General features: G+C 38.3%; 4 protein-coding genes and 1 pseudogene across 7 annotated transcripts in view; 4 read left to right on the forward strand and 1 right to left on the reverse strand.

Moving 5' to 3' along the window:
* Positions 1-5,835, forward strand: part of LOC111196651 (zinc finger protein 850-like) — a 491,117-nt gene extending 485,282 nt beyond the window's left edge. For all 3 annotated transcript variants that reach the window (XM_049477317.1, XM_049477318.1, XM_049477316.1), the window contains exon 2: positions 3,572-5,835. In XM_049477317.1, the coding sequence (XP_049333274.1) occupies positions 3,691-5,469 (1,779 nt within the window). In that variant the 5' untranslated portion in view covers positions 3,572-3,690 and the 3' untranslated portion in view covers positions 5,470-5,835. The remainder of the gene's footprint in view (positions 1-3,571) is intronic.
* LOC125801483 (zinc finger protein 239-like) overlaps positions 1-8,816 on the forward strand; it is a 225,484-nt gene extending 216,668 nt beyond the window's left edge. The window contains exon 2 of the mRNA XM_049478265.1: positions 8,437-8,816. The gene's annotated coding sequence lies outside the window, so the exon portion shown is untranslated. The remainder of the gene's footprint in view (positions 1-8,436) is intronic.
* The window catches only part of LOC125801443 (zinc finger protein 79-like), a 124,749-nt pseudogene extending 105,969 nt beyond the window's left edge, over positions 1-18,780 (forward strand).
* The window catches only part of LOC111197521 (zinc finger protein OZF-like), a 134,460-nt gene that overhangs the window by 17,810 nt on the left and 89,006 nt on the right, over positions 1-27,644 (forward strand). The gene's annotated exons all lie outside the window — the stretch shown is intronic.
* LOC125801265 (zinc finger protein 271-like) lies at positions 23,054-26,377 on the reverse strand. Of its 2 annotated transcripts, none has more exons than XM_049477708.1 (2): positions 26,310-26,377; positions 23,054-24,854 (listed from the first exon to the last, which is right to left on the reverse strand). In XM_049477708.1, the coding sequence occupies exon 2, from the start codon at positions 24,706-24,708 to the stop codon at positions 23,569-23,571; it is 1,140 nt and encodes a 379-aa protein (XP_049333665.1). In that variant the 5' UTR covers positions 24,709-24,854; positions 26,310-26,377; the 3' UTR covers positions 23,054-23,568. The 2 variants fall into 2 exon arrangements, with proteins under 2 accessions (XP_049333665.1, XP_049333666.1); XM_049477709.1 differs by lacking the exon at positions 26,310-26,377 and adding an exon at positions 24,950-25,412.

The raw sequence follows: 27,644 nt of genomic DNA on the forward strand, positions 1-27,644 counted from the left end.
GGCTACCTTTCCCTTAGCTTAACTGGCTATCTTTCCCTTATCTTAACTGGCTAGCTTTCCCTTAGCTTAACTGGCTATCTTTCCCTTAGCTTAACTGGCTATCTTTCCCTTAGCTTAACTGGCTATCTTTCCCTTAGCTTAACTGGCTATCTTTCCCTTAGCTTAACTGGCTATCTTTGCATTAGCTTAACTGGCTATCTTTCCCTTAGCTTAACTGGCTAGCTTTCCGTTAGCTTAACTGGATATCTTTCCCTTAGCTTAACTGGCTATATTTCCGTTAGCTTAGCTGGCTAGCTTTCCCTTAGCTTAACTGGCTATCTTTCCCTTAGCTTAACTGGCTATTTTTCCCTTAGCTTAACTGGCTATCTTTCCCTTAGCTTAACTGGCTATCTTTCCCTTAGCTTAACTGGCTATTTTTCCCTTAGCTTAACTGGCTATCTTTCCCTTAGCTTAACTGGCTATCTTTCCCTTAGCTTAACTGGCTATCTTTCCCTTAGCTTAACTGGCTATTTTTCCCTTATCTTAACTGGCTAGCTTTCCCTTAGCTTAACTGGCTATCTTTCCCTTAGCTTAACTGGCTATCTTTCCCTTAGCTTAACTGGCTATCTTTCCCTTAGCTTAACTGGCTATCTTTCCCTTAGCTTAACTGGCTATCTTTCCCTTAGCTTAACTGGCTATCTTTCCATTAGCTTAACTGGCTATCTTTCCCTTAGCTTAACTGGCTATCTTTCCCTTAGCTTAACTGGCTATCTTTCCCTTAGCTTAACTGGCTATCTTTCCATTAGCTTAACTGGCTATCTTTCCCTTATCTTAACTGGCTATCTTTCCATTAGCTTAACTGGCTATCTTTCCCTTAGCTTAACTGGCTATCTTTCCATTAGCTTAACTGGCTATCTTTCCCTTAGCTTAACTGGCTATCTTTCCCTTATCTTAACTGGCTAGCTTTCCCTTAGCTTAACTGGCTATCTTTCCCTTAGCTTAAGTGGATATCTTTCCCTTAGCTTAACTTGCTATCTTTCCCTTAGCTTAACTGGCTATCTTTCCCTTAGCTTAACTTGCTATCTTTCCCTTAGCTTAACTGGCTATCTTTCCCTTAGCTTAACTGGCTATCTTTCCCTTAGCTTAACTGGCTATCTTTCCCTTAGCTTAACTGGCTATCTTTCCCTTAGCTTAACTGGCTATCTTTCCCTTAGCTTAACTGGCTATCTTTCCATTAGCTTAACTGGCTATCTTTCCCTTAGCTTAATTGGCTATCTTTCCCTTAGCTTAACTGGCTATCTTTCCCTTAGCTTAACTGGCTATCTTTCCCTTAGCTTAACTGGCTATCTTTCCCTTAGCTTAACTGGCTATCTTTCCCTTAGCTTAACTGGCTATCTTTCCCTTAGCTTAATTGGCTATCTTTCCCTTAGCTTAACTGGCTATCTTTCCCTTAGCTTAACTGGCTATCTTTCCCTTAGCTTAACTGGCTATCTTTCCCTTAGTTTAACTGGCTATCTTTCCATTAGCTTAACTGGCTATCTTTCCCTTAGCTTAACTGGCTATCTTTCCCTTAGCTTAACTGGCTATCTTTCCCTTAGCTTAACTGGCTATCTTTCCATTAGCTTAACTGGCTATCTTTCCCTTAGCTTAACTGGCTATCTTTCCATTAGCTTAACTGGCTATCTTTCCCTTAGCTTAACTGGCTATCTTTCCATTAGCTTAACTGGCTATCTTTCCCTTAGCTTAACTGGCTATCTTTCCCTTATCTTAACTGGCTAGCTTTCCCTTAGCTTAACTGGCTATCTTTCCCTTAGCTTAAGTGGATATCTTTCCCTTAGCTTAACTTGCTATCTTTCCCTTAGCTTAACTTGCTATCTTTCCCTTAGCTTAACTGGCTATCTTTCCCTTAGCTTAACTGGCTATCTTTCCCTTAGCTTAACTGGCTATCTTTCCCTTAGCTTAACTGGCTATCTTTCCCTTAGCTTAACTGGCTATCTTTCCATTAGCTTAACTGGCTATCTTTCCCTTAGCTTAACTGGCTATCTTTCCCTTAGCTTAACTGGCTATCTTTCCCTTAGCTTAACTGGCTATCTTTCCCTTAGCTTAACTGGCTATCTTTCCCTTAGCTTAACTGGCTATCTTTCCCTTAGCTTAACTGGCTATCTTTCCCTTAGCTTAATTGGCTATCTTTCCCTTAGCTTAACTGGCTATCTTTCCCTTAGCTTAACTGGCTATCTTTCCCTTAGCTTAACTGGCTATCTTTCCCTTAGCTTAAGTGGATATCTTTCCATTTTCCATTTCCCTTAATACTTCCCTTAGCAAGCCATTGTTCCCTTAGCTGGTTATTGTTGACATACTTGGATATAAAATTAACTTACTTAACAGCAGTCTTTCTCCAAGAGCCGAGATAAGATGCCAACTTGGGAGCCCCTCGTGTTATTTAAAAGTGAGGTAAATTCTCATTCTAACTTAGGACAATGCTAACTTTTTTTTAGCACAATGCTAACTTCAACATAGCTACCCTTATAATGCTACAATAACCTGAGAGTGGTAACTGCATTAGCACCACATTAGCGTATCTTAGCAAAAAATAGAAAAGCGGATAGTAGAACAGAAATTATAACTTACCTTTCAGTCACTTTGACAGACCAAAGTCACTCACTGACTTTGCCTTTAAGCTTGATCGTTGCTCTGTGGTAAAGGCACGTGCAGGGAGGGGGGAGGGGAGGGGGGTGGATTCGTTGGTTACATGATCCTCACAATTAAATATCACATGCAAAAATAAAAAATATGTAACTTTTATAACCTTGCTGGCTTATCATCCAGGATAAAGAATGCAGAAAGCCTTCATTTATATAAAAGGAACACGATATCACCGTCAAATAAACAAACCTATATCAACTATAAATAACTTAGATACAACATAAACTACATAAGTGCTTCAGCCAGAATAAGGAAGATATTGTGTGTAGTGAAACTGCTTGAGGTGGTGGAACAGATTAGATGCATTACCGTTGCTAGTCAACTCCACTTTCCGGCACAATTAGGAGCAAGCTGAAGTTTATCAGACCTTTGAAAGCCGAACCACTGAATTAGACCTGCCTCCCTCAACTATCTCTCCTGTTTAATCACTTGTGGAAGCATCAGGGGTGCTAAAATCTAAAATTCTGCATCAGGGCCGAGCCTAATCGAGGAACTCGGTTCGGCCGCACTGCGCTCCGCTCGGCTTCATAGCGGGAGGTTCTAGGTGTGGACCGGAGCGCAGCCGAGCTTCAAGTTTTAGTAGTATGGATTATAGTGTAAAGTGTGATACTACTAAAGTAGTAGTATAACACTGTATTCAGTGCTCAGGACAGCAGCAGTGTTTCTGCTACATACATTTTGCAGCTGCAGCCTGCTGACAGTCAAGATACAACTACATATTAAAATGTCTGTGAATTTATAATGGGATAAAAGTACTGAAGCCTTTATTGTAGTATGAAGGTGTCCCAGTATTTTTCTCCATATAGTGTAACTAATGTAGGTAATTCTTTTTGGTTAATTGACCTGCTTTTATTTTAATACACACATTTTTTTTTCTTTGTTTTTCCAGAATAAACAACCAGGATATTTAATAAAGAACAGTGTTAAACTGCTGAAAGAGGTGAAGCACAAGCCATCCAGAAGAATCTCCTGAAAACGCAGAAATTGTTTGCTACATTTCACAGACAGATGGAGCCAAGTCCCAACATGGAGAAATATCAGCACTCTGTCAAGAGTTTTACTAAACAGAGTGATATCAAAAAACACCAGCGCATTCACACAGGAGAGAAACCGTATCACTGCTCAGACTGTGGGAAGAGTTTTAATCAACAGAGTAAACTCAAAAAACACCAGCGCATTCACACAGGAGAGAAACCGTATCAATGCTCAGACTGTGGAAAGAGTTTTACTGAACAGAGTAAACTCAAAATACACCAGCGCATTCACACAGGAGAGAAACCGCATCACTGCTCAGACTGTGGGAAGAGTTTTAATCAACAGAGTAATCTCAAAAATCACCAGCGCATTCACACAGGAGAGAAACCGTATCAATGCTCAGACTGTGGAAAGAGTTTTACTGAACAGAGTAAACTCAAAATACACCAGCGCATTCACACAGGAGAGAAACCGTATCAATGCTCAGACTGTGGAAAGAGTTTTACTGAACAGAGTACTCTCAAACTGCACCAGCGCATTCACACAGGAGAGAAACCGTATCACTGCTCAGACTGTGGGAAGAGTTTTAATCAACAGGGTCATCTCAAAAATCACCAGCGCATTCACACAGGAGAGAAACCGTATCAATGCTCAGACTGTGGAAAGAGTTTTACTGAACAGAGTAAACTCAAAATACACCAGCGCATTCACACAGGAGAGAAACCGCATCACTGCTCAGACTGTGGGAAGAGTTTTAATCAACAGAGTAATCTCAAAAAACACCAGCGCATTCACACAGGAGAGAAACCTTATTACTGCTCCGATTGTGGGAAGAGTTTTACTGAACAGAGTAGTCTCAAAATACACCAGCGCATTCACACAGGAGAGAAACCGTATTACTGTTTCGACTGTGGGAAGAGTTTTACTCAACAGAGTAATCTCAAAATACACCAGCGCATTCACACAGGAGAGAAACCGTATCACTGCTCAGACTGTGGAAAGAGTTTTACTAAACAGAGTAATCTCAAAAATCACCAGCGCATTCAAACAGGAGAGAAACCGTATTACTGTTTCGACTGTGGGAAGAGTTTTACTGAACAGAGTAGTCTCAAAATACACCAGCGCATTCACACAGGAGAGAAACCATATTACTGCTCAGACTGTGGAAAGAGTTTTACTTTACAGAGTACTCTCAAAAAACACCAGCGCATTCACACAGGAGAGAAACCGTATCACTGCTCAGACTGTGATAAGTGTTTTACTACACAGAGTCATCTCAAACTTCACCAGCGCATTCACACAGGAGAGAAACCGTATCACTGCTCAGACTGTGGGAAGAGTTTTAATCAACAGGGTCATCTCAAAAATCACCAGCGCATTCACGCAGGAGAGAAACCGTATCACTGCTCAGACTGTGGAAAGAGTTTTACTTTACAGAGTACTCTCAAAAAACACCAGCGCATTCACACAGGAGAGAAACCGTATTACTGTTTCGACTGTGGGAAGAGTTTTACTGAACAGAGTAATCTCAAACTGCATCAGCGCATTCACACAGGAGAGAAACCGTATTACTGTTTCGACTGTGGGAAGAGTTTTACTCAACAGAGTAATCTCAAACTGCACCAGCGCATTCACACAGGAGAGAAACCGTATCACTGCTCAGACTGTGGGAAGAGTTTTACTAGACAGAGTGATCTCAAAAATCACCAGCGCATTCACACAGGAGAGAAACCATATCACTGTTCAGACTGTGGGAAGAGTTTTACTTTACAGAGTGAACTTATATTACATCAGTGCATTCACAAAAGATAGAAAAGTATCCCAAATCTGTTCCTCTGCCGTAAAAAATGCAAACCTTAAATCTTTCAGACAGCCAAAAACACCTCATCATGCACAAAATCTTCACTCTGTTACAAGAACTTCATTTAAAAATGGCTTTTTACAGGTTCAGAAAAATGAATCTTATCCAGAGATGATGTTTACTGAATTTCATGCTGTGTTTTTATGTTTGTTTGTATACCTACATTAGTTAATGCCTGCAGAGCTCTTCAACACTTAGTGTTGTGTTTTAAGAAGTTTTTACACACAGAATCATAAATGGTACCACTAACAGCATAAACTAGGAACATACATTTTTACAATTTTTTCAGTGATATGCTGAATAAATAGTAAAGCGATGATGCTAGCTCAGAGTAAAATCGTATATTAAATCTCAGCATTAGCTTTAGAACTAATAATAAACAAAAGTGAGGATTTTATCATTCTGGGACATTTTTAGGTTTAAAAATTGAATATGCTTTGCCATAAGTAGGAAATGATCATTTGGTCAACTTATGTCATTTACAGCCTTAATACATTCTCAATTGTTTACATATAAAAACTTTCTTTATTTTTTCCTCCACTCCACGTTTGTAGTTGTAGTTGGAGCGAGGGCACTGCCAGTGTTTGCTCCAGATGTTAGATTAGCATAACTTAGTCTTTTAAAATTTAGATGTCGTAGTTTAAAGGAGTAGAGTATTCTTAGGAGTAGAGAATATTCTTAGCTTGCAACAAAAGGCCAACAAAATCCTTTTCAGAGTTAAAAAAAAAAAAAAAAAAAGGTCTAGCTGTAGTTTCCATACTGAAAGCAACACTCAATAGGCTATGCAGCAGTAAGACTGCAGGATCCTTGATTCCCTCTACTGCACATGTGTCAAACACAAGGCCCGCGGGCCAAATGTGGCCACATCCAAGTGTCTATAATAAATAGGTCAGAAGCGTTCTTTGACCAAAAACTACATTTCCCACAATGCTTGATTGTATTACCCGCGAAGTTACGGCTTACTGCCACTATACGGCAGTGTAGTCATTGATGTGGAAACCCTGCCGGAGGGAAGGCGTAACTTCGCGGGTGGAATTGAGACATACAAACGTTTATCCCATAATGTCCAGAAAAAGAAAAGCTGATGCAGACGGAGGGCTGTGCTTCAAGGCGAAAGACCGGTACCAAAATAAACGCTTGTTAGGAGAGATATAAGTTTTGTGTAAATATTTATACGACAATAGCTGACAAAATCTGTTTTAATGACGTTAATAAACATCACTGTGACAGCGCTAGTCACAGTTTCACCGCAGCAAAGTACGAGGACGTGAATCACTAATCTAACCAGCCTTTACTGATTTCTGCCCCCAATAACCCTTTCAATAACCTCCAATAGCCTTTAATTAGTCTTCAGTAGCCTTCAACAGTCTAACCTTGCAGCCGTTGTGTGTTCTAAACTCCGTAGTTATAAACATCCTGAGGTTAGCAGCGCGCTAACTGACCTGTTTATAATGTAATCCGAGCAGTGACTCCGTGACGGCTGCTCTAAACTGCTGCTGTTAGCTGCTTGGGCTGAAAAATGAACTGTAGAGAGCTGTATTATCCGGTTAGTGGGCTTAAAAACCTTTATTTTCTACACAGAAGAATTTTAAAAACTGTAAAAACGCTCCAGACTGCCTGTAGCCCGTGGCTGGGCTGTAGCTCTGACTGAGTAAAGACTGCTGGCTTGTGCTGCTGCTGCTGCTGCTGCAGCTCCGACTAGTGGTTGTATGAGGAACTGCTAAATCTGAGGAAATGCTAAATCTATCACATGTTCTTAACAGATCACAATTTTTTATTTTATATTTATTAAGCCTTATTTCAGTATCAAACGTTTTGATCAAAGTTAATAGAACTTGTATTTTATGTCATTCCTATTCACTTGAATAGTTTGGTTCTTGATTGATGGAGTTTTTGGATTTCATAACATGACAAATTAAAAGGATTTATGTTAATAGAGCAACAAGCAAACATTTTTTCCATGCAACTGTAATATTTGATTGAATAAATAGTATATTGAGAGCTATTTAACATTAAGGAGTAATTACATTCATTTTATATTACATTTGGTTACATTTTATTACATTTATAAGTTACATCTGGCCCTCAGAGGACAGCCAATATGCCAATGTGGCCCTCGGCCAAAATGAGTTTGACACCCCTGCTCTACTGGTTTTCTCATTGGTCTATGGTTCAGTCAGTCTGATTAAAAATCTGCAAGTTAATCTACAGGGATATTTGGTTGTGTTGTGTTGCTAAAGTTATATACTCTGTTATCTTTTCCTTATTTGGTATCGTTTTGCTAAAGGTTTTTTTTTATATCTCTAAAGGTACTAAAAATATCCAATCCATTTACTTTATTGATTGTTTTATCCAGTACCAGCTATTATCGTTGTTTTACATCACCTTATGTATTTACTCATATTCATATCTATGTGATTCAATAAAAGGCTTTTATATTGCAAGATCTGCAATCTTATCTATTCTTTCAACTTAAGCATTTAGCCAAAAGCTTTTGTACACAGCCAAACATACATTCAAGCAACCACTATATACAGTGCCTTGCAAAAGTATTCGGCCCCCCCTTGAACTTTTCAAACTTTTGCCACATTTTGGGCTTCAAACATAAATATATGATTTTTTGTTTGTTTTTTGTGAAGAATTAACAAGTGTGTAAGAATACGGAGGAGTTTTGCCTTACTATGTTCATTGTTCATTGATTAAAGGGTTAATCTGTGTGTAACTAAATCAGCATTTCACTTAATCAGTATGTTATTCAAGCATTTAGCACGATTCATGATGATTCACATTGTGACTTAGAATGTATGTATATTGTGTCCTTGTGCTCAAAGCAAGGCCGTTTTTCTTGCAACTTAGCATGATTAATTTTTTCCAGCAGAACCATGAGTTTCTGTACATGTAGTCTATAGTCTGATAAGGTTGGGGTGACCGAGTTCTCGGCTGACGTATAGGATGAATAACTGCTTATCAGTATCAGGATCCGGGGGGTGTGAGGAGCCTCCTCACACACCATTAGACTGAGGCCAGGCGAATGCCTGTTTTTATTAGACTCTGTCTAGGAAGAAGAGTAGAGTTGGGCGGGAGAGCTTCTCCCGAGAGGGACTACAGAGCCACAGGTCCTGTTCACACAGCCGAGAACTCTGGAAACCCCAACTTTTCTCACCTTTGGGGTTTTCCTCTTATTTTCACCTTTTTATTTCAATTCATTTTTCAATAATCTTTTTACTCAATTTTTAATGTATCCAAAAAAACTGTTTTGCTCAGAAGATTCTTTGAATAAAATCTGACGGAACTACAATTTTGGACTGGATCTCCTTTTCTTCTTTATGACGTATCATGCCAGATACATCATAATTCGAACAGTAGATCAATAATCTTTCAATCGTGAAGTGGAACGAAATTTATTGGATACACATTATGTTGAGATACTCAGTATTTTGAGAACATTGGTATTTAACTTGTGTGAAACTGACACCAATAAATCCATAACTCCTGCTATTTACTTACATAGAAGTGTTTTTTCTCAGTAGCTCAGTTGCTGTGAAGTGTGGAGGATAGTTTTGCAATATATTGATTATCGCTGAATCGCAGTTTTGAGATATCATCGTTATCATTAATTTACCACTTTGCTCAAAGGTGCTGAAAAAAACTTGAAAATGGGCCTTGAAAGTGCTTGAATTTTACCTTGTAAAAGGTGTTTGAACCCTGTGTTTAAAAACCCCAGCAGCACTGCTGCACCTGATCTACATGTACCAACACAACACACACAAACACGTCACCACATTAGTGTCAATGCAGTTTTAAGAAATATTTATCACGAAAATAAAGCTCTCTGGCGCTGGGAATTAAATATACAGGGTAAAATTTAGGCTAATCGGATATGCAGGTGAAAAAATAAACTGTGAAAAAATATGTGTGTGAATATGTGTATGTTTATACCTACAAATCTCAAATGTAAATTGACATAATATGGACCATTAAATGACGGTAACAACCTGACCGTTTGACACTTAGCTAATCTGCATACCAGTAGGAGAGAGCAGAGATAGACTGGCTGTGTATGAAACGGTAGGCAGCTACCACAATCCCTCATGCCTGAGCTGTTCATATGTTAACACCCACTAAATGATTAACCCTTTACAAGTATTAATATGAACTTTAGGAAAAAGAGTATAAACAGAATTGCCCTTTTTTCTATTGTGAGTTAAATGAAGTCACTGCTGCCTATTCTAATAAGCTAACCGTATGACTAGCTTGACGAGTTCTGGGGACATTTTTACATGGGATGTGTCTGAAAGATCTGTGGAAAAAAAGACATTACTTAAAATAATAAAAAGTATTATTACAAACGTTACAAAAGGACTTTCTGAGCTGAAAAAAACTAAACAAAAAGAAAATATGTTTTATAAAATTTATTGAGATATCATATATATATCCTATACCCAGTTTATAGACACATTTGGGACATACCGGGGTTGGACAATGAAACTGAAACACCTGTCTACAGTCACTCAGTGTTGGATCTTAGTTTTACATGAAAATAAATCTATGCCAGTTTTTATTCTGAGCTCTGGCTCGCTTCTTTTTTTTCCCTCCTTTTTTCCTCCCTGTATCACAATCTCTTCTAGTTCCTCCCTTTACCCAAGTTTGATTTTAGGAAGTCTTTTACGTCTTCTCTGTATATGTGTTGTTTGCAGAGGCGGTCTTTGCATAGAGGCATTGCTAGGCAACTGCCGTAGGGCCCGTCCCACTGCAGCCCACTGTAGGGGCCCTTTGACTAGCTGCAAACTTTCCATAGGCCTACAGCTGGTAATTGGGGCCCTTTGGACAGTAATTCACGGATAGTGTGTTCATAAATGGTGATTCTTGTATGTTTAAAATGGAAACAAAGATAACACAATACATTACAAAGAAATACAGATTCCGTCCACACCCCCTCTCTTTCGCGTTAAAATGGAATATTCCATCCATGCCATGTGGCCATGCCGGTGAACCACAAACGCGCTGCTTGTGAAAGACGGAATTAAAGTGAAATTAAGTGTACAAGTGGGTTGTGAGCGAAGCCATGAAGCGCCACCACCCAAGTGGCTAAACTTAAAACAGATGCTCTTCCAAAAGCTTTTTTAGTGTGTCAGCACCACTGGACCAAATGTTTTGGTGGAGGAGGAGGACGAGGAGGTGCCATACTAGGGTTGTGTCATTTATGACCCAACATCGCGATGGACCATTGCGATGCCACGCCCACTTTTTTTATTTTTCCAGAAACATGCACTGACCTTCTTTAGGTCTTCTTCACCTAAAACTTTAGCAGGGATTGTACAGAAAAAGATCAAATCAGGTATATAACTTAAATGAATTAGAGTCAGGGATAAAATTAAAATACCCTACTGCTATAAATATGCCTAATTGGCATATTATTATATTATTTATTATTATTCTACTATTATTAAGATATTATTATTTATATCTAGGTTACAGCTTGTCTGTATTAATTTTAAACATTTCTTGTTATTCACGCAAATAGAATAAGCCTGCTCGTTGTGCGTCGGGTGTGTTGGGCACCTTACTTTGAATAATTACTAGTTACTAACGAAGTTACCCCACTATAAAAGTAACTAGTTACCAGTAAAAGTAAGTATTGACTTACTTTAAATCATGTAAATTCTATTATTATTATAAGAATAATAAACGAAAATAAAACCAAAATGTTGACAAAAATATAATCTAACGAATTTCAAAACAGAGAAACGAAAAACGTTAAAATGGTATTGATATGACATAAATATAATCAAACAGTTTAGCTTCAGTAAAGGAAAGCGCGCGCGGCATTGCGATAAAAAAAAACTGGAGCCTATCCCAGCAGGCATCGGGCAGAAGGCAGGATACACCCAGGACAGGCCGCCAATCCATCGCAGGGCAGACAGACACAGACAGACAAAAAGACACATTCACTCACACACTCACACCTGAGGGGCAATTTCAATCAAGTTCCAATTAGTCTGAACGTGCCGTCTTTGGACTGTGGGAGGAAACCGGAGAACCCGGAGGAAACCCACGCAGACACGGGGAGAACGTGCAAACTCCACACAGAAAGACCAGGGTTGCCCCAGCCGGGAATCAAACCCAGGCCGTCTTGCTGTGAGGCAGAAGTGCTACCCACTGCGCCACCGTGCCGCCCATTCATTTTAAATATTTTTAGTATTTTATTGATCAAACACCCCCGCCACCGATATCATCCATCGCGATGTTTCAATGTAAGCATCGTCATCTGCCAGTTAAGGAGACATCGCCCAACCCTATGCCGTACACTCTCTCACACACACACACACACACACACACACACTCACTCCCCCCAAACTCTCCTCATTCAGTCACATACCCTTTTTCTCTCTCTTTCGCCCCCACATATGTTCCCTCTCATACACATGCATTATCTCTCTCTCTCTCTTATTCACACACTCACACAGGGACACTCTTCATCACTCACTCAGATGCCTCTCTCACACACTCATTCTCTCTCTTTCTGTCACACATGCACTTACACAAACTCTGCCTCCTCTCTCTCTCTCTCTCATATATTTTCACTCTACATGTTGATGTGATTGATAATTATTCTTTATCATTAAGTTCAGTTACAATTCTAGATAATAATTACTGATTGACTCACTCACACAAATGCTCTCAGTCACACTGCTTTACCTTTTTTTTGGCATTGGGGTGTATATTTTATTTAAAGATATGTTTATTGATTGCACATATAAAAAGTACAATTAGCATTGAAAGCTTCAATTTTCTTTTTTTACTATTTTTTTTTTAAATAAATATTTTCCATTTTGACATACAATGGTGTTATATCTGAAACTTATTTCTCGCATATTAACGTTGATGGCCCCCTAGCTAAATTCGCCTTGAGCCCCCAAATTGCTAAGTCCGCCACTGATCACCATATAGCTAGGTAACCAAGTCTTATTGTTAAGGAAACTTCTCTTTAACTGAAATTAATTAAAACGGTAAATAAAAGAAAAACTAAAACGAACTGAAATGACAGATTGAATACCCTCATTTTCGTGTTTGTTAATTTATTTATAATTGATTTATATTAATGTGGTATATCATGATATATATCGTTATTGTGATATCTTTTTTCCCCATATTGACCAGCACTACTTCTAAGTAATATTAATTCATAAAATTTTAATTTTTTACCTTTTAAACCTTTATCTGATTTAAATTTGAATGAAACATGTATAAGTGAAGGGTGTTCGGTTAACTTACCAACATACACTTGTACTTATATGCAATAAAATGGCATTGTAAGATCTAGCTGCTGTTTTATTTTTTCAAATTCCTGCTACATTGATCACTTGACCAACGATGTCTAAAAACCTTTTCCTTTAGACCACTTTATAAAAGATTCCTCTTTTTTTTTTTACAACACAGTTAATAATTTTCCACCACATTAGCTTCAGACTAACAGTGATATGCACTCCTGAGATCAATACGTGTTGTTTTGTATATGTAAAACAAAATCCTTTAAATATAAAAAACACAAAAGAAAATTTGGTGAGAAATGTAAATTTAATTGTGTTTTACCAAGAAAAACTGCAGCTCCACATCAACGGCTTAACTGATTTGTTTACTAAATCAATATAGCGGACACGGTGGCGAATCACAGCATCAGGTTAAATCCCAACTTCATCTGCAGAGCCAGAGAGCAGCAGAAGCTCACACCAGCAGATTCAGAGCAGCAGTTCCAAGACCTGCTGCAGTTTTAGAGAAGCTAATGTTACCCACAGTTTCATCATCTCGATATCTATGTTGTATATGCTGGAGAGTGAGTGAACTCTGACACGACTCTTTCCTTTCTCTCTGCGGCCTTTGCACAGAGAGAAAGGCCGCACTGTTCATCCCGAAGTCTCCTTTGTATCAATTCAGTTCGTACAGAGTGTACCAGTCGATGATTGATGGCCGTTAGTTAGGGTCATGCAGCGACCGAGATGCCTTAAGCGTGAGCTAAACAAGTCACACAATAGATTTCATATGTTATATGCTAATATGTCAGTAACACGTGGTTAGTACGCCATACAGTAGATCCTATGTGTTAGTTAAATGCCTTATGTATCATTTGGGTTAATTTGCCATATAATAGAGTCTGTGTTAGTTACATGCCTGATCAAGCAATGTTTAACTATATGTGTAAAGAATATATATTGTGATTACTGTTTAATCTTCTATATAAATGTGTATAAAATACAATGTGAGTATTGGTTAATCTTCTATATAAATGCATATAAAATACAAGGTTTCACACAATGATTATGTAATTATAGATGTTAAAGTTAAGTAATCATAATTGAAATAAACGGTTACTCTGCACTAGCTAGATAACATTAGATACTGGTTAAAAAGCACTGGGAACATTGGCTAGCTAGATAACATTAGATACTTGGTTTAAAAAAACACTGGTAACATTCACTAATTAAATAACATTAGTTACTTGGTTTAAAAAAGCACTGGGAACATTTGCTAGCTAGATAACATTAGATACTTGGGTTAAAAAAAGCACTGAGAACATTTGCTAGCTAGATAACAATAGATACTTGTGTAGGACCCTTAAAAATATCCTGTGTATTTGTATTTGTATTATTTCTTTGTTTTTCGTTGTAAGTGTAAACGAACTCCATTTCCCAGGAGCCTTTTCTGTTTCGCGGGTTTTTCCTGCTGATTTCCTGTTCAGCTCAGCCAATCATACGAGTGAAAAGCTCGACAGACATTTTTCTATCCAATCCGCGCCGAGTAGGGGCGGGACTAAGAGGGAGAGTGTGAGTGTCTGTGGGTGTGTGTTGGAGGAGAAGGAGAGAGAAAGTGAGGAGAGAAGTTGTGTTTAGACTCTCCGGAGCGCTTTTATTTACTTGTTATCCGCTCTATAACACAGTTACAGTGCTATTGTACTGTATAGTGCTCTAAACCGCAGCGTTCAGTTCAGTTTTACTGCGGAACCTCTGAAGAGGCAGTTCAGCCGGACTGTGGAGTAAAGGCGCTTCTCCGCGGACTGAGAGCTGCTGCTGCTGCTGAGTTTCCTCGCGCCTGTCTGCAGCAGCTCGGCCGGACCTCGCGTGTGAGTTGAACACGGAGGGTGTTCTGATCTTCCCGGCGCTCGTGCACTGCGTCGTCTCCCGCTGTGAGTGCTGGGGACTGCTGCGTTCTGACCGGGAGCACCGGGAACCGGGAGTCTGTTGTCATGGCTACTGAGGACGCCATCTCCGCGAGCTCTGTGTGAACCGTGAGTAACGAATCAACTGACTCGGTTGACTCATTCGATTCACTTTCGTTTTCGCTGACTGAGTGGAGTTATAAGTGCACCAACGTACTGGGCCCCAACAAAATTGGAGGTGTGTTTTCTCAATTCAGTGTTTCATACTAATTGTTTAAACCAAGGGTTGTTTTATTTGGGTATTTTATTTTACTTTGTTTTTATTAACAAGAGTTTAACCAAATATGAGGGAAATAAAATGAGATTAACTACTTACATAAATGCATTAAACATTGAAAGGGGTCAAATTGACCCCAAACATAATAGGCGGATTAAGTGACTCAAGCAACCAGGGGTGTTTGTTTTATTTCCACACAGAACCTGATATAATCTGGCCCAAATAGTCTCAACATCAGTAACTTCTTCCTTTAATGTGTACAAAAATTCTGTCTAAATTGGCTACTATTTTGTAGTAAAATGAGAATGCTTGCTGGATGCATTTGAACAAGTTTTTACCATCCTATTAACAAATAAACTCAAACAAATGCTTTGTATTTTATAATTATTAGTTTAAAATTTTTATTTGCATATGAATTTTCTAACGCTTTTACAAGTGTGAAGTACCCTTCTATACAGAAATCAGGATGGCCCATTGTGATGTCAGAGAGTGATTTTACAGGGAGTAAGTGTGAATGACCTCAATTTATGGAAAGCTTTCAGAATACATAAATAGTAAGACTTTAGACAAGGTGAGCAACAAACAAGATCTGCTGCAGTACGATCTCCTTTTCAAGAACCTGCAGGACATCAAGAAGGTAAATGCAAATAAAATGTAACCATAATATTTAAAATTAAATTTAGATTTTAAAAAAGTGTCTACTGGAATCAATGTTACAATTGGTACTCAAACAACGGCACCGACCATTCCATAGTAATTAGTAAGTGCTATTTGTTGGGGTAGTTTTAAGTGACTCTAACAATGAAATACATTTTTCTGGTAAACTGGTGCACATTTCTATCTCTTCTATCTCTGAGTGTCACTCTAACATCTTACCTAAATTGAAATGTAAGTGCAAACAAGTTGGGACATCACTTGAAGTTTACCATCAACAGCGAGGACCAAGTCCATCTGGTACAACTTTAGCATTTATTACATACAGTGTTAAAAAGGTTTTATCAATCTGGTGTAAATGTTTGAACAGTGTTAACTTACATGGTAAATTTTGTCAGTAAAAAATAATATGAATACCCATGGTGACCATCACAAAGTGAAGCATTGATTATTTAATACAAGGAGTACGTGCTTCTCTTTGGGGTGGTCAAAATGGTACTATTGATCAATTAAGTGAAAGCTCATCTTATTCAGTTCATTTTCAGTCATTAAAGTTTATTATTCAATTTTAAATTAAATATGAACTACATGGAGCGAAAGGAACGAAAAACTCTGCGCAGGTCTTCTGGGAGGCTGCCACGAGAAAATCTGGACACTGTATTATGTACAGTAACTGTAACACTACAGCATTAATAATCAGCATCTTACATGCAGATAACTGATGGTGATTATTTAACAGCTCATGAGTGCTCGTTTCCCTCTGTTCCGCTCCTAAACTGCAGCTAAAGTGGTTAAAGTTAAATTTACCTAAAATAATACAAATATATCTCCTCTCCTAATACGTACTTAAACATTCTGATTGGGGATGTAATCGGGTACAGTTGTTTACAAGGCTGTTATTCTTCTTCGTATCGGTTTATTTTAGGATTATCCACCACATCCGATTGAATAGAAATATTCGAAACGGCCTCAATCGGACTATTCTATTCTATTATTCTATTCAGTCCTTATAAAGGCACTAAACAGGTGTCAGACTGATTATTATGAGTGACAAAAGATGGCCTCCTTCTAGTGGCTGGAGGACCACCAGCACCCCCTTACACTATGGACTTCGACTGGGATAAAAGTACAGAAGCTTTTATGGTAAATGAAGATGTCCCAGTAGTTTTATAAGTATAGTGTAACTGATTTAGGCAGTTCTCTTCAGTTAATTGACCTTCTTTTATTTTAATATTTAATGGCATTTTTCTTTGTTTTTTTCCAGAAATTAAAATATTCTCCTGAAATTCATCACCAACAACCAGGATATTTAACTAAGAGCAATGTGAAACTGCTGAAAGAGGTGAAGCAAAAGCCATCCAGAAGAATCTCCAGAACCCGCAGAAACAGTTTGCTACATTTAACAGACAATTGAAGCCAAGTCCCAACATGGAGAAACATCAGCACTCTGCCAAGAGTTTTACTAAACAGAGTACTCTCAAAAACCACCAGCGCATTCACACAGGAGAGAAACCGTATCACTGCTCAGACTGTGGAAAGAGTTTTAATCATCAGAGTAATCTCAAAAATCACCAGCGCATTCACACAGGAGAGAAACCGTATCACTGCTCAGACTGTGGGAAGATTTTTACTACACAGTCATCTCAAAATTCACCAGCACATTCACACAGGAGAGAAACCATATTGCTGCTCAGACTGTGGAAAGAGTTTTAATCAACAGAATCATCTCATAAATCACCAGCGCATTCACACAGGAGAGAAACTGTATCACTGCTCAGACTGTGGGAAGAGTTTTACTACACAGAGTAATCTCAAAAATCACCAGCGCATTCACACAGGAGAGAAACCGTATTACTGCTCAGACTGTGGGAAGAGTTTTACTGAACAGAGTAGTTTCAAAAAACACCAGCGCATTCACACAGGAGAGAAACCGAATTACTGCTCAGACTGTGGGAAGAGTTTTACTCTACAGAGCACTCTCCAAATACACCAGCGCATTCACACAGGAGAGAAACCGTATTACTGCTCAGACTGTGGGAAGAGTTTTACTCAACAGAGTACTCTTCAAATACACCAGCGCATTCACACAGGAGAGAAACCGTATCACTGCTCAGACTGTTGGAAGAGTTTTACTCAACAGAGTAATCTTCGAAAACACCAGCGCATTCACACAGGAGAGAAACCGTTTTATTGCTCAGATTGTGGGAAGAGTTTTACTCAACAGAGTAAACTCAAAAAACACCAGCGCATTCACACAGGAGAGAAAACTCCATCTTAGTTCAGTTTGAAGGCAATTAAAAGTGCAAATCGTAAGTCTTTTCCACTACCACTAGGCCCATCTGCATGAAAGAAGAAGTGAAAACACCAGCTGAGGAACTCCAGAGTGTGTTCCCAAAAGTGAGACCCAGAGCCACAGAGAGAGACGACACTGTTCCGGATACTGCCGTGTGGACTGGAGGAGCATCCAGACCCGCAGAGAGGCCAACAAAATCCTTTCCAGAGGTTAAATAAAACGCTCCAGCCGTAGTTCCCATACTGAAATCAACCCCCTCCAGACTTGTGTAGCGCAGTAAGGTTGCAGGCTCGTTCATTCCCTCTGATGGTGTTCTCATTTGTCTATGGTTCGTTCTGATTAAAATCTGTAACCATAGAGGGATATAGATGGATATTTGGTTGTTGTATTACTCAAGGTTTATGCTCTCTTATCTTTTCCTTATTGAATATTATATGTTGCTTAAGGTTTTTTGATCTCCAAAATTTACTAAGAATATCCCAATCATGTAGTTTCTTAATTGTTTTTATCCACTACAAACTATTATCTTTGTATTGCTTCACCTCTATATTTACTCATCTGTGTGTTTTATTAAACTACTTTTATATTGCAGATCTGCAATCTCATTGTGTTTTCTCAACATATGTTGGACATGAAACCTATAGGCCTGAGATTGTCTCATGTTATTATTTGTTAAATACTCAAAGGTGCCCAACAGAGAAAGCCAGTGTAAAATGGATTTGTGTTGAAGTGTAACAATAGTCAATTTAAGATTGAAATTCGGAAAAATATGTTTTTTTTGTTATTGGTTCAGGCTTAAAAGGGTTAAATATACAATTACTTCCAAAGGTAGAGTAACATGGGTTTAACTTGTATTCATATGTTTATAAAGTTCTTTATTGTGAGTGCTTGTGGGTTGGGTTGTTTTGTTTTTTTAAAGAGCATAGTCATTCACCAACTACACTTAATTACCAAATTCTACATTTGAGTTATTGACCATTGTTACTGGTAGCTAGTGTAGGTAAATGTCCAAACAAAGTATTTTCTGTTTTACCGTGCATTATTATTGGTAGCTAGGCTAGTTAAATATCCAAACACAACATTTGCTACTTTACTGACCAAATGTAAAAAATGTAAAACTCCCTAGTTCTAAAATAGATAAATACTGTAATAAATAAAGTATTATAAATGCATAGTGATGGTTTAAAAGAGTACTAAACATGTTCAAAATAGTCATTGTGTTTGTGTAAATAGTTTAAAAAGAAAAGAAAAGCAGTACAGATTATATATTTCATTTTTTCTTGTGTTTTTGCAAGAAGGTCACTTTAAAGTGATTAAAGGATATACTGAGGGAGAAGTGTACAGGTGAGGGTGGAGTACCAGATTGGAAGGGGCCCGCCCACGGGACGAGAGAGAACAGCGGAGATGCGGGAGTAGCAGCGCGGGAGAGGCGAGGAGGAAAAAGTTCCTCACAGGCTGAACTAAATTCACTAATAATCAGTATTAATTAAACTAACCGGTAATTTTAAGGACACTGAAGTCCAGACTGAGCTGGTGGATAAAGCTGGGATAATCTCTCTATAAGTAAAGTTCTGTTAGCACTGTTAGCTTAGCCAGCTCGGCTAGCTGTGTTTAGCCTCGTGTATTAGCTGCTCTGCGCTAGCCGTGAACTCTCCGCTGCAGCGCCGCTCCGACAGACTGTTCCCCGGACTGACTCGCGATCTCTCCGCCTCCACTGAACACCAGGACCGCTAACACTGCTAACCAGAGAGCGCTCTGAGTCCCCGCGTGGATCAGAGTTCCTCTGAGGGAAAACGCTCCGTGCTGCAGGACCCCGCGCTCTGCTCCCGCTCATATTCACTGAATCTGAGGTAAATCTGAAACTCTTATTTCTGCTCGTTAGAGTAAAGCGGACATTAAGCTCCGAACCAGACCTGCACCGTTTAGTTCTGTTCATTTCATCTATAATTCTGTTCTTTATGAGTGTATTCTTTAGAGTGGGCCCACATATTTAAAGGGGACATGAAACATTTCAGTTTGTACAAGTTTTCTAAGGGATTAAATATAATGGAATTTATTTGGGGGAGGGGGATTTTTTATATAAAATGTTTACACACTAAATTATAATATATTTATGTTTGGTACGTTTGAGCTAGGGCGCCGCCATGTTGCCCGTGCAGCACTGGTGACGTCACGAGGTTGGTTGGTTTAAGAGCCTAGTTACAGAGCTAGCGTAAAAGAGCTTGTTGTTTGTGGAGATTATGGATGAAGATGAAGCTGAACTAGGCTAACATGGAGCATTTACTCAGAGATCTTTCCTGTATAAACCTGAGCAGGACTTTTGAGATGCTTTTCTGAGAGAGAGACGTTTTTGGAGGTGTCTATTCTCTCTCTACATGGAGCCGTGCTGAAACCCTGCAGCGCGACCACAGCAGGTACTGCCATCCAGTTAACCAGCTAGTTTATATACATTTAGCTATTTAACATGTGAAGTCCAGAGTTCATTAAGACTGAATAAAACGTACATGATTTAAGTGGATATTGAAACACCCAGGCGCTGTTTGGTTGATAAACCGTTCAGTTTAGAAGTTAGAAAGCTTACTGGGTACTTAGCTTCATCTAGTTAGCATTAGCTAGTTAACTAGCGTTGGCTCTTTGTAACAGTAATTGTAAAATATAAATAAATATAAATAATCTCAGGTGTGTTTGTGCTTCTAATAATGATATAAAACATTATGTTCTAAAGAACAGATTCTTCTATTAAATCTCTGCAGGCCCTATTTACCATAATAAGAACAGAAACATTCACCAAGACTCACTGATTTGTACACTGTAGAGAAAAGAATATATGAATTATAAGAAACAGTGAAGGTGTGAGTAATGTTTTAAAAAAACAACTAAATTTAAGTTTAAGAACTGTGTAAATAAACGTTAAATCTGTTAGCTAGTAAACGCTAACAATTAAATAAACTGAGGTAAAATTTGAGGATAATTTACTCTTACTGAGGCAAATTAGCTTAAAACAGATAGTAATTTGTAGAATTGTTAGAATGGTGGCACTTAGTTCCTCCAAACCGTTTAAAAACCTTTCTAGGTCACAGAAAACAGAAAATAAATGCTCTTTCTCCTCAGAAACTTTGGGTACATTCAGTAGCTAGCTTAGCCAACACTAGGAAGCTTGCTAATTCAGCTTTTTCCTAACTTACCAAAAATCAGCCTTTAATTATACTAATTAAATCTGAATTAGTTGAATCTCATAAATTATTCGTGCTTTTCTCAGTTTATTAAACAGTATAAGAGAAAGAGAGCTAATTCACTGCTAACTCTGTTAGCTGCTAACAGGCTAATGTTGACAGGAATCTGACAGGAGAGAATCTACTGCTGAATCAAAGCCTCATAAAGAGCAGGGGCCTCATTTATAAAGAGTGCGTACGCATAAAAAGAGGGCAGAAATGTGCGTAAGCAACATCTCACGCAAGAATTGTGATTTATAAAGAAATACTTGGCGTGAAAACGAGCGTACATTTAAGCAAGGTTTAAGGCATGCGTATGCCTTCAAAAGTGTGCGGAGAGAGCGGGAATTAGTGGCATCATGTGGTAAAGTAGGGAATTGTTAGTAAATGCGCAAGCTTTTCTTCCTTCCGCATATTAGTTATCACATAAATCAAAATTAACAAAGCAAGATTAAGCATTACTTTACTTTATTTTTTACTTTATTACATATTTTTTCTGCATGTATAGTTAAAATTATTTCTGTATCTTATGCTGTATTATATGTATATGTAGTGTTAATTTTCCACTAACTTGTATATTTCACTTTGTAGTTTATATCAGTTTTATTTGTATTATCTGTTTTATCTCACAGTTGTAAAATCTAAAGGCGCTCTATATATATATATATATATATATATATATATATATATATATATGTATATATATTAGCCGGGGCTACATGAGGAATATGCGAGAGTGGCGTATCCCATACTGAGATACCGAATGAATGCTTGAAAGAGAATACAAATTACATTTAAGAAAAAAAATTTGTACATTTAGCTAGGCTAGCTACCAATAATAAAAGTCAGTAAAACGGCAAATGCTACATTTATACATTTAGCTAGGCTAGCTACCAATAATAATGTTCAGTAAATCAGCAAACTGCATATTTGAACATTTAGCTAGCTAGCAAACAATAATAATAGTCATTAAAACAGCAAATGCTACATTTGTACATTTATCTAGGCTAGCTAACAATAACAATAGACAGTAAAACAGGAAATGCTTTGTTTATACATTTGGTCAGTAAAATAGCAAATGCTGTATCGTGGCACGAGATCTCACGAGATTAAGATGAGACGATATTTCTCGTCAAGCTTAAACCTCTCACAGTTTAGTGTGGACTTTTTAAGATACAACACTGGCAACTGGCAACACAGTAGCAGCGAGTTTGGTGGTTGAGCAGTGAGCAGAAGAGGAAAATTCGGGGAATTTGCATAGAACAGAGGTCACGGGCGGACCGTGGTCCGGGTCCGGACCCAAACCTATTGAAAAGGATTTAATTGTATACACGCTTTGCGGCGCAGTAAATCACAGACCAATCACGTGTGAGGTAATATCACCAACCACTCTCTTCAGTCAATCAGATCTGTGCAGACGTGGAAAAAATAAATAAATAAACACACCGCTCCTCACGCGGGATCGAACCCGTGTTGTCAGGGTCGCGGTCGCGCTGCTCCGGCTGTTGAATTGGGACATGGCCGTGAAAAAACGCCTTTATAAGGAGATAGTGAGCCTGGGCGAGAATGGGCGGAAAAACGAGAACGGACGAAAACTAAAGTCACGCCGAGTGCGACAGAGAGACAGGCGAGGAATTTTGTATAACTGGATCATTCTGAATTCTAATTAAATACTCCTGGCATAGAAGATGCTTCTGCTACTTTTAACAGAGTGACAGACGGTAACAGAGTGACCAACAAGACTGTACTGTGCTTAAAACATGTTCCGTCTCTGTTTGCACTTCAAGCATAGTCTTAATATGACTGGTTATGCATAGTTACATTACAAGAGATTTAGGAGAAAAAAAACACAAACCATAGTCTTAATATAACTGGATATGACAATCTCAGGGCTATAGGTTTCATGTCAAACATGTGTTGAGAAAACACAATGAGACTGGAGATCTGCAATATAAAAGCTGTTTATTAAAACACACATGGGTAAATATAGAGGTGAAGTAATACAAAGATAATAGTTTGTACTGGATAAAAACAATTAAGAAACTACATTATTTGGATATTCTTAGTAACTTTGGAGATTAAAAAAACCATAAGCAACATTTAATATTCAATAAGGAAAAGATGAGAGAGTATAAAACTTGAGTAATACAACACAACCAAATATCTCTCTATATCCCTCTATAGTAACAGATTTTTAATTGGACTGAACCATAGACAAACAAGAACACCAGCAGAGGGAGTGAATGAGCCTGTAACCTTACTGTGCAACAGTAACTAACCTAAAAACTGAGCTCTGTCTCACAAAGAATGTCCTGGAATATTCAAACTTACAAGACATACAAACATAACATGGAATTCTATACACATCATCCCTGGATAAGAATAGTTTTGCTGAACCTGTAAAATCCATTGTTAAATACAGTTCATATTTGTTTCTGGTGGAATTTATGATTTGCGCTTTTAATTGCCATGGGACAAATTTGGGACATTTTTCTCTCCTGTGTGAATGCGCTGGTGTTTTTTGAGATCACTCTGTGTAGTAAAACTCTTCTCACAGTCTGAGCAGTGATATGGTTTTACTCCAGTGTGAATGCGCTGGTGACTTTTGAGATTACTCTGTTGATTAAAACTCTTCCCACAGTCTGAGCAGTGATACGGTTTCTCTCCTGTGTGAATGTGCTGGTGTTTTTTGAGATCACTCTGTGTAGTAAAACTCTTCCCACAGTCTGAGCAGTAATACGGTTTCTCTCCTGTGTGAATGCGCTGGTGTATTTTGAGAGCACTCTGTTCAGTAAAACTCTTCCCACAGTCCGAACAGTGATGCGGTTTCTCTCCTGTGTGAATGCGCTGATGCCGTTTGACAGTCTCCAGTTGATTAAAGCTCTTCCCACAGTCTGAGCAGTAATAAGGTTTCTCTCCTGTGTGAATGCGCTGATGTTTTTTGAGATGACTGTGATGATTAAAACTCTTCCCACAGTCTGAGCAGTGATATGGTTTCTCTCCTGTGTGAATGCGCTGGTGTTTTTTGAGATGACTGTGATGATTAAAACTCTTCCCACAGTCTGAGCAGTAATACGGTTTGTCTCCTGTGTGAATGCGCTGGTGTATTTTGAGAGCACTCTGTTCAGTAAAACTCTTCCCACAGTCCGAGCAGTGATGCGGTTTCTCTCCTGTGTGAATGCGCTGATGCCGTTTGACAGTCTCCAGTCGATTAAAGCTCTTCCCACAGTCTGAGCAGTAATAAGGTTTCTCTCCTGTGTGAATGCGCTGATGTATTTTAAGTTTACTCTGTGTAATAAAACTCTTCCTACAGTCTGAACAGTGATATGGTTTCTCTCCTGTGTGAATGCGCTGGTGACTTTTGAGATGACTCTGTCGATTAAAACTCCTCCCACAGTCTGAGCAGTGAAATGGTTTCACTCCTGTGTGAATGCGCTGGTGTCGTTGGAGATGACTCTGTTGATTAAAACTCTTTCCACAGTCTGAGCAGTGATGTGGTTTCTCTCCTGTGTGAATGTGCTGGTGACTTTTGAGATTACTCTGTTTAGTAAAACTCTTGACAGAGTGCTGATGTTTCTCCATGTCGGGACTTGGCTTCATTTGTCTTTTAAATGTAGCAAACAATTTCTGCGTGTTCTGGAGATTCTTCAGGATGGCTTGTGCTTCACCTCTTTCAGCAGTTTAACTTTGCTCTTAGTTAAATATCCTGGTTGTTGGTGATGAATTTCAGGAAAATATTTTAATTTCTGGAAAACACAAAGAAAAATGCCATTGAATATTAAAATAAAAGCAGGTCAATTAACTAAAGAGATTCTAAGTCATTCTAAGTGAGTGATGTTACCCTTTAATCTGAAGCTTTGAGGCGTGTGCCGAAAAAACGACACACATTGGTTCAAATCACATTGCCGATGCTTGATTTGTTCTTCATCACGACAGATGATGTCCAAAGCTTTTTCCTTTAAACCAATTTATAAAAGTTTCCACACATTAACCAAATACATTAATCCAAATCAATGCTTCACAAACCTGATTTTTTTTTTTTAACAACTCCTGATAACAGTTCATTATTTTCCACCACACTGGCTTCAGGCTAACAGTGATATGCGCTCCTGAGTTCAAGATGTGTTTTTTGGAAATGTTGATCCGATGCAGTTGTCTTGTTGGTGCAGGGAATTGTAGTTCAAAATAAAATCACAGCAAAATAATGACCTTTTTACTGTTACAACACATCAACCAACCTCCAACAGGAGTGTAAAACATAAGAGTCTCTTTTGTTTACTAAAGGTTAACACAATTATAACAATTTGTAAGAATTCATATTATTTTATGTAGTTCTTTTTCAATTATTTTTGTAGTCTTTTTAACCTCTTACACAAATGTTTAATTGTGTATTTTTGTCAAGTTGCTCAAAGTGTGATTCTTCTTATTATTATTATTATCAAATTCATGTTTTTGTTATTATTATTATTATCATCATTATTAAAGTATCAGCAAAAGAGCAGCTGGAGACTGTATTCCACAGTAATGGTTTAACTGGGATTTCTTAAAAACAGCGGGGCTAAAGATGTTGTAATTTGCTAATATTTGTGTTTGTTATTACAGTGAAATAGCAAGTTTTCTGTTAAATCAGTAAGCTAATAAATGTTACTTGTGAAATTCCTCTTCTTGCCTGAACTTTTCCTCACTATAATCACTAAATCTTTCATTCTTACATTTAATATTTTACAAGTGGACTTTTATTTTGACGGGAGAGTCACATGACTTACCAGCAACTGTTGTGCTGGAACCGGATTAAGTAAAGGAAAATTAACTAAACTAAACTAAATTAGTGTAACTAAGAAATGTGTAGAGACTGATCACACAAACTTAAAAAGGAATTTCCACAGAACTGATTTATCTCAGGTGTGTATTAGTGATGTGGGGGAGGGAGGGCAGGAGTGTGAGGTTCCGTTATCCTGTGTATGATCTGTAAAGCCCCCCCATCCCCAGCTCCGCGACCCCCTACTGCAGACTGCTGAGCAGAGCTAGGAGAAGATCCAGTGCTGGTGGTGTAAATGCTGCACATGCTGAAGGTGGTGAAGGTGGTGTTGATGTGGGTGTAGGAGTGAATGTAGAACAGAGAGAGAGAGAGAGAGAGAGAGAGAGAGAGAGAGAGAGAGAGAGAGAGAGAGAGAGAGAGAGAGAGAGAAACTTCTCCGTACCTTCTGTAGTTCAGCTGATCCCTCTCTTCCTCCTCTCCAGCTACAGACCCCGGAAGCTCAGCGTCATCCGGGTTATGTAGAGCCCCGCCCCCTCCCCCGCTATATCACATTATACCCCATCACCGCTAGAGGGAGCCCGCGAGGGAGTCCTCAATGCATGGAGCTGAATGGAGCTAAACAGCTAAAACTCTCATTTAAAACACTGTATAACTACTTCTCTGGAGTTTTACTTTAATTTTACAAAGTAGAACAAAGTATTTCACTAAAATAGAAAAGAAAACGTACCACTATATTTCCATTTTCTAAAACTAATGTTTTGTATTCAGTAGATTTACTAGCATTACTGCTACTGATGCTGGAGTTACACACAGAGCTCATTTAAATGGATTAAAACTGCAGTTTAAAAGCAGTTTTAATAATTATCTCTGCGGTGATGCAACTTCTTTTCTCATTTCTTTTATTGTTGAGATTGTGTAAATATGAATGAGAGTTTGTTTAAATGTTTTCTTCTTGTTGGTACTTACATAGATGAAAATAGTAATCTACTAAAATAAATAGGAAAACATTTAAATATAACTGGAACATACTTGGGTTGTGGGGGCTGCTGCTAAATGGTTGTTAGAATTGGGTTAACTGAACTTACATTAAACTCTAAAATTAAAGCAGCAATTGCAGTTCTGGACAGTATGCAGATCTCATTAGTCTTGATAATGAAAAGGTAGGACATTTTTCATGTTCTTTCTGTTTATAACTCACTCTGAGGAATTCTGAGCACTTCAGAGCACTGACTGGTGTGTCACGGGAGAGTGTAGGGTACTACAATCAAAAGGGTTGCATTACTGAATACTACATACTGGGCGGTGTGTAGTATGCAGTACATACTAGTGCAGTATGCAGTATAGTAGTATGCCATTTCGAATACAGCCTAGGACTGAGATAAAGTGAGCTATGGCTAGCTGCTCACTTTCTCTTATTATGGCTAGACACTGAAAGCAGGTTTTACCTCTTTGAAAACTTGAATGATCTTAATTTGTACATCCGAGTATCAATTAAAGACATTTAAGGTATTTTTTCTGAAAGAGAACCGCGTTTAGGTGTTGGCTAGCGTTCATGTTTGGTAATTATAACTAGAGAGCTAGCTAGCAGCCACAAAGTGAGCCTCTGAGATTTTCAACGAATAAACGTATAATAATAAAAAACGTATCACCATAAATACATGATATACAAATAAACATATTCCATATTATCATACATCACATAAAACATTACTTATTCCCATACAATATGAAAAGTGACTTTATAATATCGTAATTTATCACCACCATATCCACCACA

The sequence above is a fragment of the Astyanax mexicanus genome, chromosome 4 (assembly GCF_023375975.1).
Source record: "Astyanax mexicanus isolate ESR-SI-001 chromosome 4, AstMex3_surface, whole genome shotgun sequence".
In the NCBI taxonomy this organism is placed as follows: domain Eukaryota; kingdom Metazoa; phylum Chordata; class Actinopteri; order Characiformes; family Acestrorhamphidae; genus Astyanax; species Astyanax mexicanus.

Coding starts and splice junctions, on each gene's coding strand:
- LOC125801265 (XM_049477708.1), bottom strand. CDS start 24,708: ATGAAGCCAAGTCCCGACATGGAGAAACATCAGCACTCTGTCAAGAGT.